The sequence below is a fragment of the Lynx canadensis genome, chromosome B1, assembly GCF_007474595.2.
Source record: "Lynx canadensis isolate LIC74 chromosome B1, mLynCan4.pri.v2, whole genome shotgun sequence".
NCBI classification, from domain to species: domain Eukaryota; kingdom Metazoa; phylum Chordata; class Mammalia; order Carnivora; family Felidae; genus Lynx; species Lynx canadensis.
This window is the reverse complement of record NC_044306.2, coordinates 31,157,151-31,171,489: the sequence shown is the minus strand read 5'-3', so window position 1 is coordinate 31,171,489 and position 14,339 is coordinate 31,157,151. Positions and strand designations below refer to the sequence as shown.

The 14,339-nt window shown below is 50.4% G+C and overlaps 1 protein-coding gene across 1 annotated transcript in view; it reads left to right on the top strand.

Moving 5' to 3' along the window:
• The window catches only part of DPYSL2 (dihydropyrimidinase like 2), a 130,353-nt gene that overhangs the window by 107,554 nt on the left and 8,460 nt on the right, over window positions 1-14,339 (top strand). Inside the window, 3 exon segments of the mRNA XM_030312341.1 lie at window positions 2,549-2,669; window positions 11,389-11,545; window positions 12,012-12,153. Coding sequence (XP_030168201.1) covers window positions 2,549-2,669; window positions 11,389-11,545; window positions 12,012-12,153 — 420 coding nt within the window.

The window sequence follows — 14,339 nt, the reverse complement described above, 5'->3', positions numbered from 1 at the left end:
CCCCCCCCCCCCCCGCCTTTCCAGCTGAGAAGACTGAGAGGGAAACTGTAGGGAATGTGGCAATCTAAAATCACCTGTCCATCAATGGTGCCTGACATGTATGATGACTGGGCCCTGTTGGGACAGCGAGATGAATGAGAAGGGGACTATGGATGAGCTGGAGAGGAAGAGAGAGATGGAAAGTAACCAGGCAGGGTAGAATGTGACCGGGGCTCTGGGCCGAAAGGCTGGCATCTGGGAAGGAAGTTGGGGACATGTGGGTGAGGGTGATGGTGACCAAGAGGCTTCCCCAGAGAAGAGAGCTTTCTGGCTAGGCTTTCTGGAATTGCCGCTGGGGCAGGCCGACAGTTGGGGGACTGAGCCACAGAGGGGGTGTTGTGTGCAGACACTGTTGTGTATTCTGATTCTGTTGTGTGTACCGACACTGTGGTCAGTGAGTGCCAACGCTGTGTATGTCCCTAGATAAGTGGCTTTCCTCTCTGGATCTTGAGGTGCCCAGTCTTAAGAATCATCAAGTCTCGGTGACCCCCCCCCCCCAAATCCTTCAGAGCTCTATAATGAGACAATTTTCTTAAAATTTTAAGCTGTAATACTATTTTCCTAATATTTTAGGTCAATATTATTTAAATCAGTTCCCTGCATGTAAGGGGCCTGCACAGGTACACACAGAAGGGTAAACGTGGATCCTTCCATGGTTCCGAGCGGAACACAGAGAGATGGGGTCTAAGTGGCCTTCTCTTTCAATGAGGTGGCCCTGTAGTTAGGTGTCGGCCATCCCCCGGCGTCTGCGGGAGCAGGGGTGGGACCAGAGCTCACCTCACGGTGGATGAGCCAATCCAGAGTGGGCCCTGGGAAGCCTGTCCCGCAGGGGTAGGCCCCCAGTAGAACTGGCACTTTTGCTCCATTTATTCCCTAATTAGTCCAATTTCACATTCCAGTTCACCCAGGACAGTCACAGGCCATGCCCGCTGCCCGCATGCACTCATTAATAGTGCCTCTGTTCACTTTCAGAAGGATTTGTGTTCAGCCAATAAATTGAGTAGTCATTGGCACTCCTGGGAAGCCATGAAGATTCTAGAAGTGTCCTTTCTGCACTTCACATTGTAGACTTCTGAGGTGACCGCAGAGATTCAGGCCATCCCTCCTCTGTGCCTCCCTGGGCCAGAGGCGCTTCTGTTGAAACTGGAGTCAAGGAGAGGGAGGGCCAATGGCTCAGCTATTCCAGGAATTAAAAACATTTGGACGATTAATGAGCTTTTTCAAGAGCCATTTGGTTTGCCTTTGAATTTTGAGACCTCTCTCTTCACATGGTTGATGCCCGAAAGGGCAAACGTGAATGAAGTTGTCGTCATTTATTAAATTAGATTACCAGTTAATGCAATTATAGAACCTTAGCTCTTGGCCACGCTCCTGTAGAAACTTGGTTAGCTAAGATAATTCAGTTAGGAGCGCAGCTATTTCTTGCAAAAAATAGCAGCTCGTTACAGAACGGCCTCACTTTCACCATTAACATAAAGGAATCCATTTGTTCAGTAAACATGTTGGGGCAGCGGCTGTGTACCAGGCCCTGTGTTGGGAACTAATGTAGTCCCGCTGGAGCTACACTGGGGGTGGGGCACAGAGGATACAAAACTCGGAGTCAGACCCAGCCCTCTGTCTCAAGGAGTTGAAGCCACAGCTTTCTTCCAGGATCTGAGAGGGAGCAAGAGGCTTTTTGAGATCCATCGTTCTACAGTTTCACGTGGTCCTTCAGTTGCCCATTCTAAACACACACTATGTCTGTGAGGCATACCTTGATCTCAGTAGTCTGACCTGGTCAGGTATTTAGCAATAATCGCTCGGGGTCTTTGAAATATTATTCATTGAAGCATCAGGTTTAAAGACTCATCTATTAGAGCAGCTCTCCCATCTCGTGCGGAAGGCCGTACCAGTCTGTGTGCGGCCTTGGACGTGTTACCACGGGCTGAGGACCGTTGCTTGACGTTCCCAGTCAAGCCTGCTCCGTTCCCAGAGCCCTGTGAGGTCGCGCTGTTCCTTGGGTTCATCTGTGGGTGTCGGACAGAAGCCCAGCACAAAAATCTCACCACTGACTGTCTCGACTCAAGACCACACAGCTGGAGCGAATGTACTGACTTGGGAGCAGTTTCCCTGCCTGGTGGTTTTCTCATGTGCGCAAAGCATAAAAATCACCCGGTGCTGTTAGGACTAACCACATTTCTGGGTCCCATCCCCAGAGGGTCTGGGAACGGCCTGAAGATCCGCATTTCTTACCAGCTCCAGGCTGACGCTGATGTCGTAGGTCGGCTGGGCACTCTTCAAGCCACTCAAAGGGGTCTAGGAAGGAAATGCCCCCATCGTTTCCACCCAACAGTGTCGAGTGACACTGGGAGAGTCACCTCCCCCTCCTGGGGTGCCACTCAGGGTAGAACCCGGAGGACACCGTGGCCTGTTGTTCCTCTCGGCCTCTCTCGGTGGGTTGAGGGTGAAGACGGCCCGTGGAGTGGGCACCGAGTGGGCACAGTTCTTACGTTCACGTGCTCTTCTGCAGGTCGAGGCCGAAGCCGTGAATCGCTCGATTACCATCGCCAACCAGACCAACTGCCCTCTGTACGTCACCAAGGTGATGAGCAAGAGCGCGGCCGAAGTCATCGCCCAGGCCCGGAAAAAGGGTGAGCGTTACCTCCACGGCTGTGTGACCGCGGGCAGGTCAGGAAGGGAGGAGGGCTCCATTTCCAGACCTTCATGCCAAGTGGGCTGCTTTTATCGCGTTCCAGCATTAACCTAATTACAGCTGAGCAAGGCAGGGAGCTCCGGTTTCTCTCTCTGTTCCACCGCTGCCGCCTTGTCAGTATCTATTTAAAGCCGTGCGCTGCAAAGAGTGGGTGGGGCAGGCGCGTTTCCCTCCCGCCCCTGCTTCTATAGCGAAGTTGGACTTAATTTGATGCAGTCTAAATAAACTAGGCACATACACAGATGGCGTCAGGCTCCATCTGCCACAGAACCCTTCTGGGGAACGTTCTATTGCAAAATGAGTCCCCGCTCCGCGGCTGGTAGTGATTTCTGTGGGGTAAGTAAGAGAGTCTTGTGGGGGCGTAGGGCAGGGGATCTTGCCCGGGTCTCCTCGTGTCCGGTTCTCCGGGTGCTTGAGGCACTCCTTATAAATTATATTGATAGGTCCTGGGCTGAGGCTGGTGCTCTGTTAGTACTAGGGAGTCCATTGAGAAGGTTCTTGGAAACTAATTTACTAAGTACAGCTTCTACTGCTGCTTCCAAAGGCTGTCCGTGGAGCACCTTATACATTTTGAATGCAGCGGAATCTTGTAATCTGCTGTCGACTGAGTTTGCGCAGTCACATCACGTGTCCTGTGCTTGGGAGTGTGGCTCCAGGGACCGGCTGGTCGTGGGTAGCTGACTTGGTGAGGGTGCATCCTGGCCTGATCTTTTCTCCCTTAATTTCTGTCTAGCTTTCTCCTGGTGTCTCTCTCTCTGTCTCTTTCTATCCCTTTATCTCTTTCTGTATCTTAAGGGAACCGTTGGACCTCTGTGCTTCTGTTTGTAGTTCTCTGTGGGATGTGATCCACAGGCATAGGGAGCACCGTCGGAGTTTTTCACTGGTGGGTGACTTGGTACAAGACCTAGAACAAATTGCTCAATGACCGGTGAGTCAGCCTGTCCCCAGAGATGATGACTTCCAGATGGACCCAGCAGTTTCTGCCCCGGTTCGTTGGAGCTCTCCCCGGGCCTCTGTCCTTAGGCTGCTCAGCACAGGGTCGCTGGGTTCCTAGCTTTTTGGAAACCTGCCCTCTGCTGGCGGCTGCCGGAATTGCTTTTTTGAAATAAACATTCCCCTAAATAACGTCATGCACTCCGAATCCGCTTTGAGTTGTTTTTCCAGGAGACACTGGATGATTCCTGTCAGTAACCCTCCCTCACCTGGGCCCTTTGTCACCCAGGCACATGTTTGCATCCATCTCAACACCCAACATTAATCACAGAACCGTTCCTTGCGTGGAGCCTGGGGACGGTTGGCACAGTGTCTGGAAAGTGGGAGGAAATTAGGCAGCAGCTTCTTTTATTTATTTTAGTAACCATCCTGGACCCAGATGATGATAACAAACAAGGAGTTAAGCAAACATTTTAACATGATTTTAATGTAATTAGACATTCCATTTAACAGCACGTAAAAACTGAGGACTTGCTTTCTGATTCAGACTTTCGCTTGTCCCTGCTGGAGGGGGAGGAGTCTGTCTCTCCCCAGACCCTGGCCCGGACAGGTGGTGCTAGCCCTGCTCTGGGGCGCACAGTGCTGGCCTGTGAGCCAGCCCTGCTGGCACTTCTGAAGCATCTTGAGAACTTCCTGTGCCTCAGTTTCTTCATTTCAAGACGTGGCGCTGATGTGTGTTACTGTAGAGTCCAGTCCTGCTCCAGTAACCTGTGACTCGGTGCCCGATGATGTCCCTTTGTCGTCTTTAGGACTTTGACCCTGTGTGTGTATTGGGCAGTGAGCACTAAGAAGGGACTGCCTCAGTCTCTTTGTTCTAGAACTTTCCGTGTGTCAGTCCAACTGTGCCTGCATCATGGTTCCCGGGGTGGGCTTTTGCATTCAGACTGTCACCCTTTGGTCTCTGAAACCCTTTGCTTGAGATGGGCCTGAGCTGCCAGAAAGGAATTTCTGGTGCATTTGGGTGCTAATGAGCAAGAATGTGAGCTTCTCGCTTGCTTGTGGGCTCTCAAGGCTCTTTCCATCTTGTTGGAACTTCATAACAACTCTGGGAGGCCGCCCGGGCAGGAATTTTTTTGCACTTGGTTTTACTTTGCAGCTGAGTAAACCGGAGCTCACGGCTAACGGGCAGTGGAATCGGGCCTTGACTGTCAGGTGCCTAACTTCGGGCCTGAACATCCATGTGAATATCTGAATTACCCTTCATGCTTTGAAGATTATTTTAGTATGAGAAATGCTGGTATCTGTTGGGGTTCTTACTGAACCTGCTGGAAACTAGAGCTTGACACCAAGGAGCGTTGTGCATAACACAGAAGCAAGGATTCCCAAACAACCGAGAAGGAAAACAGGATACGGTTGTGTTACGTCTTTGCGCTCTGGGATCAGTGTCCCGTCCTGGATCAAATCCCAGCTCGCTGTGCGCCAGCCTGTGATGCCGGGCAGCTCCCTTACTGTCGCTGGGTCTCAGTTTCCATCTGCAGTAGCGACCCGTCTTGTAAGTGGAGATGGTGCCTGACTGAGATAATGTGCGTACAGACACGTAATGATTGTACCCGCTGTTCTCATGACTGAGGACTGAAGGGCCGGTTCGAAGATGCCTGCTGACCTTAGATAGGGGTTCTCTGCTAAGGAGTCTTTTCTATCTCAGGTGGGTCCTCGTGGTCCCTGGTGGCAAGTGTGAGGCCCTGTCAACTTTTGGCCGCCCCATTTCTTCATCTGTAAGATGGAGAGGTTCTTCGTTCACTCAGCAAAATTTTGTTGTTGTTGTTGTTTATTTATTTTTGAGAGAGAGAGACAGAGTGCAAGTGAGGGAGGGGCAGAGAGAGGGGGAGACACAGAATCTGAAGCAGGCTCCCGGCTCTGAGCCTGGTGCGGGGCTCAAACTCATGAACCACGAGATCGTGACCTGAGCGGAAGTCGGACACTTAACCGACTGAGCTACCCAGGGGCCCCTAAACTTTTTTTTTTTTAATATTTACTTATTTTTGAGAGAGAGAGGGAGAATGTGAGTGGGGTAGGGGCAAGGGGCGGGGAGGGGGGGCCAGAGGATCCCAAGCGGGCTCTGTGCTGATAGCAGTGAGCCGAATGTGGGGCTAGAACTCAGAATCCATGAGATCATGAACTGAGCCAAAGTTGGACGCTTAACTGACTGAGCCACCCGGGCGCCCCTTCAGCAAACTTTTATTATGTGATATTTCAGGCCGTGGTGCTGGATGGTCTCAGCCCCCAGCTTCTTCACTCGTAGGGGTGGGCCACATGGACAAAAAGGCACAATGGAAAATGGTCAATGTTATAAAAGAGGGGCAAGCCAAGTATGGTTCGAGCTCAGAGGAAGGAAAGGGGCAAGTATTTATGGATGTGCACCCCTCCTTGTCTCATTGGTCAGGCTGCATGAAGGGACCCACCATTGCTCTATAAATGAGAGCCGTTGAAAGATCATGATTTTATGTCTTTTTATTAATGTCCACATACTTCCCCACCTAGAAACTTGCTGGTCCTAAATCTAAGACAAGGCATACAGGGTATGTGATAAAGTGAGATGACTATAAATGAGACTGTTTTCCACGCGCACTTGACCTAGCACGACCGCACTCAGTCTTCCCAGAGAGCCAAATTTTCGCGCGCTGCCCCCTCCGTTCTGTGCCACTCAGCAGGGCCATGTATCATCAGTCCCGTTCCGCAGATAAGGAAATGAAGACACGGCCAAAAAAAGACTGTTTTGGACAATTTTTACTCTTCAAAAGCACTTAGACATTGATTGATTTAATAGGGCTCATTTCGTGGAAGAGAAATTAAAATGCAGAAAGTAAATATTTTGCCCCAGATCATCCAGCCCGTAGTTTCAGACTCCTGGCCACCTGTCTCCCCGCTGAGGGTCTAGTGTGGGGATTTCTCTAGAATGGGCTCCCTCAGACTGCACTTTGTCCACGAGGGAACTCTAGTGTGGTTGCTGGTGCCTTCTGTGTGTGAGTGGTAGCATGCAGGTCATGCCTGGTAGCCTCCTCTGATAGACCTCCTTCTCCATCGTCCTCGCCCCACCCCCGTAACCCAGATGCGGAAATGTTTAGAACATTTGGTGACCGCCGAGGGATGTTAAACCCTGGGAACCCACGCTTGAGCCAATACTTCCTATGCCCTGTGGGCCAATAGGAGTGACTACAGCATCATGAAAAACTTGGGTTCATCGAGCCTGCGAGGACCACCCCAACTTGGGGATTGACACCTTAGTATTAAGCTAATGTGCCACCTCAGCACCTTGAACCCAAAGAGTGGCATATGGGTTGGCTTGTGAATGTCATAAAACCTCACTAAAATCTGTGTTAGGGCCCTTCAGAGAAACAGAAGATTGTTGTATATATTTACAAGAGAGAGGGAGGGAGAGGGGTGGGGAGGAAGAGGGAGGGAGAGAGAGAGAGAAAGAAAAAAAAAAAGAGATTGATCTTAAGGAATTGGCTCTTGGGAATGTGGTTGCTGTTAAGGCTGAAGTCTGCAGGGTGGGGAGGGGCAGGGAAGAGATGAGACTCCGGGAAGAGTGGATATTGCAGCCTGGGTCTGAAGGCTGTTTCGAGGCAGAATTCCTTCCCAGTCAATGCCCTTGGTAGGTTGGGAATTCAGTGTGTGTTATAATACAGCAGGATGACTCCGTGCGTTTGGTTTCCAGCCGGCTAAACTCTTAAGACTCCTGCCGGCCGCCTGGGTGGCTCAGTCGGTTGAGCGTCTGACGTCGGCTCAGGTCGTGATCTCACAGTTCGTGGGTTCGAGCCCCGCATCAGGCTCTGTGCTGACAGCTCGGAGCCTGGATCCTGCTTCGGATTCTGTGTCTCCCTCTCTCTCTCTCTGCCCCTCCCCCCCCCTCAAAAATAAATAAACATTCAAAAAAAATTAAAAAAAAAAAGACTCCTAGAGAGAAGGTCTCTTTCAGGGCAGATCTAGAAACTCTCGGGTCATTTATATAGCACTCGGGCTGGGAGTTTGAATCCCTGGCCTCAACTTTTTCTTTCTCTGCTTTATTTGGACCCACCAGGCAATCGTGTTCTACTCAGTTTGCCAACAATATTCTAAGGAATCAAATCTGTGGTCAACCCAGACTTAGCCTCTTATGATAAGTATAAGGCGTATGCAGTGGTGATATTTTGTGCATCTGTTTAACAGAGGCATTAGTGCCTTTAAATCAAATCAGATTAGAGAGGCAATTCTAGAAACCCCAGAATCAATTCAGAAAACTTTTGATTCTGTTCCTCTGGAACCACCCTTGGTACCAAAATCTGACAGGGTTATCCATGGACGAGCCCTAGGCTGTTGAGTTCTGGCTTAGGTTCTCTGAGAGGAGAGAGAGAGAGAGAGAGAGAGAGTGAGAGTGAGTCACTGTCCCAGTTGGTTTTATAATGTGCTTTTGTGGCTGTGTTTTGAAATACATCTACATGGTTTTCCATGGTTTCTGCTCTGGATTTGTCCTCTTGCTTCTAGTTAATGGGAAATGACTTAACTGTCAGAGCCAGGAGCTGTCAAACATTTCTAAACCCCAGCCTTGCATTTATTCTTCATGAATGCACTCAGGCCCCAGGCTCGTTGTGAATAAACACCACCCCCAAGGCCTTGCAGTTCCCTGCCATCCTAGAGAGCCTGCCAAAGGCTGGCTCGGGGTCACATCCTGCAGTTCAGACTCTCCCTGGAGAAGAAAGTCATGAAGGTCTAACTGCCGCCAAGAGAGGGTCAGCAGTATATTTACAGGAGCGTGGAAAGGCCCTTTAAGCCTATTTCGTGGCGTATTATTATCATTGGTTATTATTTCTGGCATGCAGTTTAGTGGTGTCTGTGGCCTGATGGAGGACCAGAAGCTCATCCATGGCTCCCTCGGGAACAGTGTTTATAAAATGGGAGCGGTACCCTGGGGAGGTACTGGGGGGCCATCAGTCCTGAATGGCAGAGCCCCCCACCTGTGGACCTACCTCTCCCTGGAGGAGGAGGCCTTCTACAGGCTGGTTTAACCCCTGCCCTGCCTTTGGGGGCTAAAGAAAAATCAATGGAAAGCCAGCAAGGACCTCTGATTCCCTTGAAATTTGAACAGGACAAAGCTGAGATGAGCTACAGGACGCCTCCCTCCTTCTCCCTTATCCCCATCTTAGCCTGGCGCTGGCCAACGAGTCCTGGCTCAGCCTTGGCCTAAGGAGACAGGTTCGGGTCGCAGTGGCCTTGAAGCGCCGCTCCAGTTCCGGGTTTTTCAGAGGCTGCAGGCTGGGTTCATTCCTTTGCAGGGAGGTGCACATTCCCAGGCGCAGAGAGAACGGGACCCACCCCAGTCTGAGTTTCCTAGAGTGGGATGAAGGTCACAGTCAAGGGCACTCACACTTGGTGGGATCCAGGAGGTGTTCCAGGAACCAGCTCCTCCTCGTGCTAAAGCTTCCAAAGGGAGGACTGAAGAGCAGGTCCCGGGAGAGGGTGAGCCATAGCAACTCACGAGAGAATCAGGAAAACGTCCGCGCTTAACCAGTGATTTTCAAAGACGGTCTAAGCAGGCTTTTTCTCTGAGCACTTCTGCTCTCTGGAACCTACTCATGACCCAAGCTGGTAACCTTTAGGGTTACAGATCCTTTGTTTTCCTAATGACTTGCTGAGCTCTCCCCTCCTGGCTGGGTCAGAAGAGCCATAATCCCGCTCAGGCAGTTGTGGCGGGGGGGTGGGGGGGGTGGGGGGGGGGGGGGGGGGTGGGACTGATGTGCAAACCAAAAGCCAGGAGCCTCAGGTCCTGTGAGAGCCCAGGGCCCAGCGCTGGTCTGCTCAGCCGCTTGTATTTCATAAGTGGCCCTGGCAGCAGTGAAGGCCTGCTCGTTGTGCAGTGTTTTTTCACTTCGGGATGAGCGGGGGCAGTTTGTGCAGCCGCCCCGCCGGCTTTGCGTGAGTCGGGAACTCAGGAGCCCTTCCAGGTGATTCTGAGCATTGGCCCTTTCTGCTGGGGGCTTCCTGCTGTGTGAGGCTCCCCCCCCCCCCCCCCCCCCCCGGGTTCTGGAGCCCTGGATTGGTTTCTCCCGCTTGGGCATGGTTAACTTGATTTCCTCAAATGAGCTGCCTGCCAGTGGCCTCGAACACTGCCTGGCTGGAGAGTGGCTCCTTTGTGAAATTCCTGAGGCTAGAGGGGGCAGCCGGGAGGAGCCAGAGAAGGTGTTATGGTATGTCATCAAGAGATAAGTCCTTGGAAGAGGCTGGGGAGAGGCAAGGAGGCACATTCCTGACTGGGAAGTGTTTGGCCTTAGAGAAGAGGGAATCCTTGGCTGACTGCTGTGGGGGGTGGGGTTAGCCCTCCTATGATGGGAGGAGGCAAGGAGAGACACCTTCCTGGTGGCCCTAAGGCTGGCTGAGGTGAAATCCCAGCCCTGATGCCTTCAACTAAGAAAGCATTATGCCCTTTCATCAGTTTGACACACATTTATCAAGTGCCTACTGTGTGCAGACTGACTCCTTTTCTTCAGGAATTCTGCAAGCGGAGAATCAAAAAATTCAAAACTGGATGATTATTGGAAGGGAGGACCAGGTGTGTCGTAGATGACGTCGAGGAAGCGACGAGCTTTAACATGAAGCTGGATAATGAGGGGCCTTAGATGCTTCTGGGAGGAGTTTGTCTCGTTCTCGAAAGCAGAAGGGCTCCTTCGGGGTTTATGGAAGAGGATGGCTTGGGAAGGTTATGCGTAGGGAAGATCACTCTGGAAGGGTCCTGGAGAATGAGCGGAGAGGCAGGGAAGAACGATGGGAAAGCGAAAGTAAACCTGGGAACATTGGGAAAGCAAAAGTACGACTCTGATCGGGAGGCTCTGTTGGAATGAGCCAGGGAGAAAGGAAGAAGGCCTGATAGAAGGGAAGGAACGCAAGGTGGAAAGGGAAGGGTGTATTTACAGTGTTGAAGCACGGGCATTCAGTGGGTTGATGACTCCCGACTTTGTGGCTTGCACCTGAATGGACAGAGAAGAGGACGTGATTTGAGTGAGCATCAGGGAATCGACTTTCTTGGACAATGTATGAAGTTGGACCAAGCTTCCGGATACACTGACGTCTGAGTAGCATCACTGTGCAGAGTCCTTTGTTTCTCAGTCTCACCGAGTTGGTGCTGCATCTGGTGGCTCTCAAGGACAGCTGCCTTCAGGCAGTGACTCAGGGATCCAGGCTGTCTCTTGGACCCATCTGGAGGGCTGAATACATGTTCTCAAACGCCTCAGGCCCACTGATACCATGTCTGACTTCCTCTCTCAGTCCAGAGCTGGACCGTGCAAAGAGGGTTGGGCAATGTTGGGAAGCAAAGAAAGTATTTGATGAGCCATGAGGTCAAGTTTGAGGTGCCGTGGGTCACCCCAAAGTAAGAGTGTAGACACCCTCGGGACTGGGTGCTTGGACGCAGTCTGAGCTGGGGACTGTTAGGAGACGTGGGAATCGGCAGTGTAGGAGGTAAGAGAGTGTGTTGAGGTAGAAGAGCGGGGCCCAGGGGTAGAATCCTAGGGAGCGCACGTTAGATTGGTGACTTTGGCAGGTGGACGTATTCGGCCAACCAGGTCTTTGCCTTCGAGAGGGTGAGTAAGGGATGGCGAGCCATTGGCCTGCTGCCAGGCATTGGTGGTTCCCCATAGGGTGGTTTCCTTCCCTTGTTGTATCCTACTGAGCTTTGTTTTCCTGTTGGACAGGAACCGTGGTGTATGGTGAGCCCATCACCGCCAGCTTGGGGACTGATGGCTCCCACTACTGGAGCAAGAACTGGGCCAAGGCCGCCGCTTTTGTCACCTCCCCACCCCTGAGCCCTGACCCGACCACTCCGGACTTCCTGAACTCCTTGCTGTCCTGGTGAGTCTTGGTGACATGTTCACACTCCCCCTTCTCAGCCTCTCCTTGGACCAGGCTGACCTGTCAGGGTCCAGCATGGCGGGCAAAAGCAGGCTTGCAAACAGAGAGACCTCTGTTCTCCAGATTCAGATGGCTAAGCAGGAACAGGGGATTATCGCTCTGATGTCGTCCTGCCAGGAAATTCTAGATAAAATCCTGGGCCGTCTTGAAAGCCGACCGGAGGGAATGAACGAGGGATCAAAAGGGTCCCACTGTGGTGCGGCGTGGCCAGAAGCTGAGACACCTCACAAAAGAGATGTAGTGTGAAGCTTTGGTACCATGTCACTTCTTCCCGAATCTCCTATCTCGTGAGGGGAGGACAGGCTCTTTCGAAATCCGTCAGTGGCCCCGCAAATGAGAAAAACATGTCCAAGGATGTTTTGGGGTATGAGATTCGTTACAAGCCAGCCGTGTGTTTTCCTTCCAGCGGAGATCTTCAGGTCACTGGCAGTGCCCACTGCACATTCAACACTGCCCAGAAGGCTGTGGGAAAGGACAACTTCACCCTGATCCCCGAAGGCACCAATGGCACCGAGGAGCGGATGTCTGTCATCTGGGATAAGGCTGTGGTAAGGAGCGGGAGCCTCCCTCGTGGATTAGTGTCCGCTTCCCCCGGCCAGCTCCTCTGAGGGTCCTGGGTCTCCTGGAAGCCTTGACATGGCAGTTGAGAAAATTCTAGAAGCTGGTGCTGGTGTGACAGGAGTTTTTAGGTTTGGGAATCCAAGACCACTCCTTGTGGCCCTTTCCTCCTAAATAATACATATATATTTCTTACCGTTATCGTCTGTGAATCAGTGGAAACTGAAAAAGAAAACCCAGAGACTCTTTAAAATTTGACTTTGGGGCGCCTGGGTGGCTCAGTCAGTGGAGCAACCAATTTCAGCTCAGGTCACGATCTCGCAGTTCACAAGTTTGAGCCCCACATCGGGCTCTGTGCTGACAGCTCAGAACCTGGAGCCTGCTTCGGATTCTGTCTCCCTCTCTCTCTCTCAAAAATAAACAAACATTAAAAAAATTAAAAAAAGAAATAATAATAAAATAGGACTTTTTTGATCAGTCAGGAAAAAACTTCCTTAGCAACCCGGTGACCGTCTCAGTCAGTCTTCTACTCTGGGAAATGGACATAATTTCCTTAAAACTGTCTATTAGGGCTCTCTAGGGTTAGCATTTCTGCCCACTCCAGGCTTCCGGCAGGCCTGCTTTGAACATACACCGACCTCTCAGGGGTCTTTGGGCTTTTTCATTTTCAGTGTTTGAAAGCACAACAACAGAACAGGTTTTTCTGTTTCTTAATGATTTGTTTTGAGTATGGACACCATATATCCTTATTCCAAAAAGAATAAGGAAATAAGTAAAAATCCCTTTCAGATAACTGCAATTAAGATTTTGGCAAATGTCTTTCCAGTTTCTGCCAGTGTAAGAGTACCCGTGTGTATCCGATATGTATGTGTGTGAGAGTGTAGGTAACACGGGCATCATATATACTGTTTTGTGGCTTGTTTTAAAACAGTATGTTATGAAAATGTCCTCGCATCCTTAAATATACTTAAAAAAACTTGGTCATTAGTAGCAAAAGATTCCATCTTAATGCTGGACGGTAATTCATTTGTAATTCTTTGAACATTTATATAAGTTTATCCATTTTTGAGAGAGAGAGAGAGCAGGGAAGGGGCAGAGAGGGAGAGAGAGAGAATCCCAAACAGGCTCCATGCTGTCAGCACAGAGACTGATGTACGGCTCAGTCGCCCGAACCGTGAGATCATGACCTGAGCCGAAATCAAGAGTCGGACGCTTAACTGACTGAGTCACCAGGTGCCCGTATGCTGTTTTTGATTTTTTTTTTTTTTTTACTGGGATGAACATCTTGTAAACACCTTCTTAGATAGATCTTTAATGGTGCTTGTAGGAGAAATTTCTAGAAGTGCTATTTCCTGGGCCAAAGGTTGTGTATATCTTTAAGGCTTTTGCTATGTGTCGTCAAAGTTCTTTCCACAAAGATTACACCAACTTGTATGCTGCCAGCTGTGTGTGCCATTTTCTTCTACCAGGTCCCAACTGGTATTGTCATCAAAAAATAGAACTTTGCCCATCTGAGGGGTGAATTTGTTTTACATTTAATCTCTTCAGTGACTGATTAAAGTGAAGTTTTTTTTCATGTGCTTCTTGGCCATTTGTATTTTCCTCTCTCTTAATACCTGCTCATTTCCTTGGCTCGTTTTTCTCCTAGCTTTAGAGTGGCTTCCCTAACTCAGAGACAGGCAGTCATTTCCTCTGATCTGCATTGAAAGGGAAGAGGAACTTAAGGGGTAGGGATGAGAAACTGCAGGGCAGGGCGTGAGGAAACTGATCAGCACCTACAGCATGACACGGGTGCGGTGCCCCGACCAGGCGCTGGGACCTCTGGGTTGGCTAGACTGCAAGCCTGAGCCTGGACTTGTAGTTTTGAAAAGGACGGTCATTGAGGCCAAATGTTGTTTCCTTTTTTTTTTTTTTTAAATGTTTGTTTATTTTGAGAGAGAGAGAGAGAGAGAGAGATTGATTGAGAATCCCAAGTAGACTCCATGCTGTCGGCACAGAGCCTGACGTGGGGCTCGAACTCACGAGCTGTGGGATTATGACCTGAGCTGAGATTGATCAAGAGTTGGACGCTTAACTGACTGAGCCACCCAGGCTCCCCGAAGTGATCCTTCCTGAAGAGGCATTGTAGCCCCTTTAGAATTTTTTTTTTAACTTTTCACTATCAAATAATTATAGA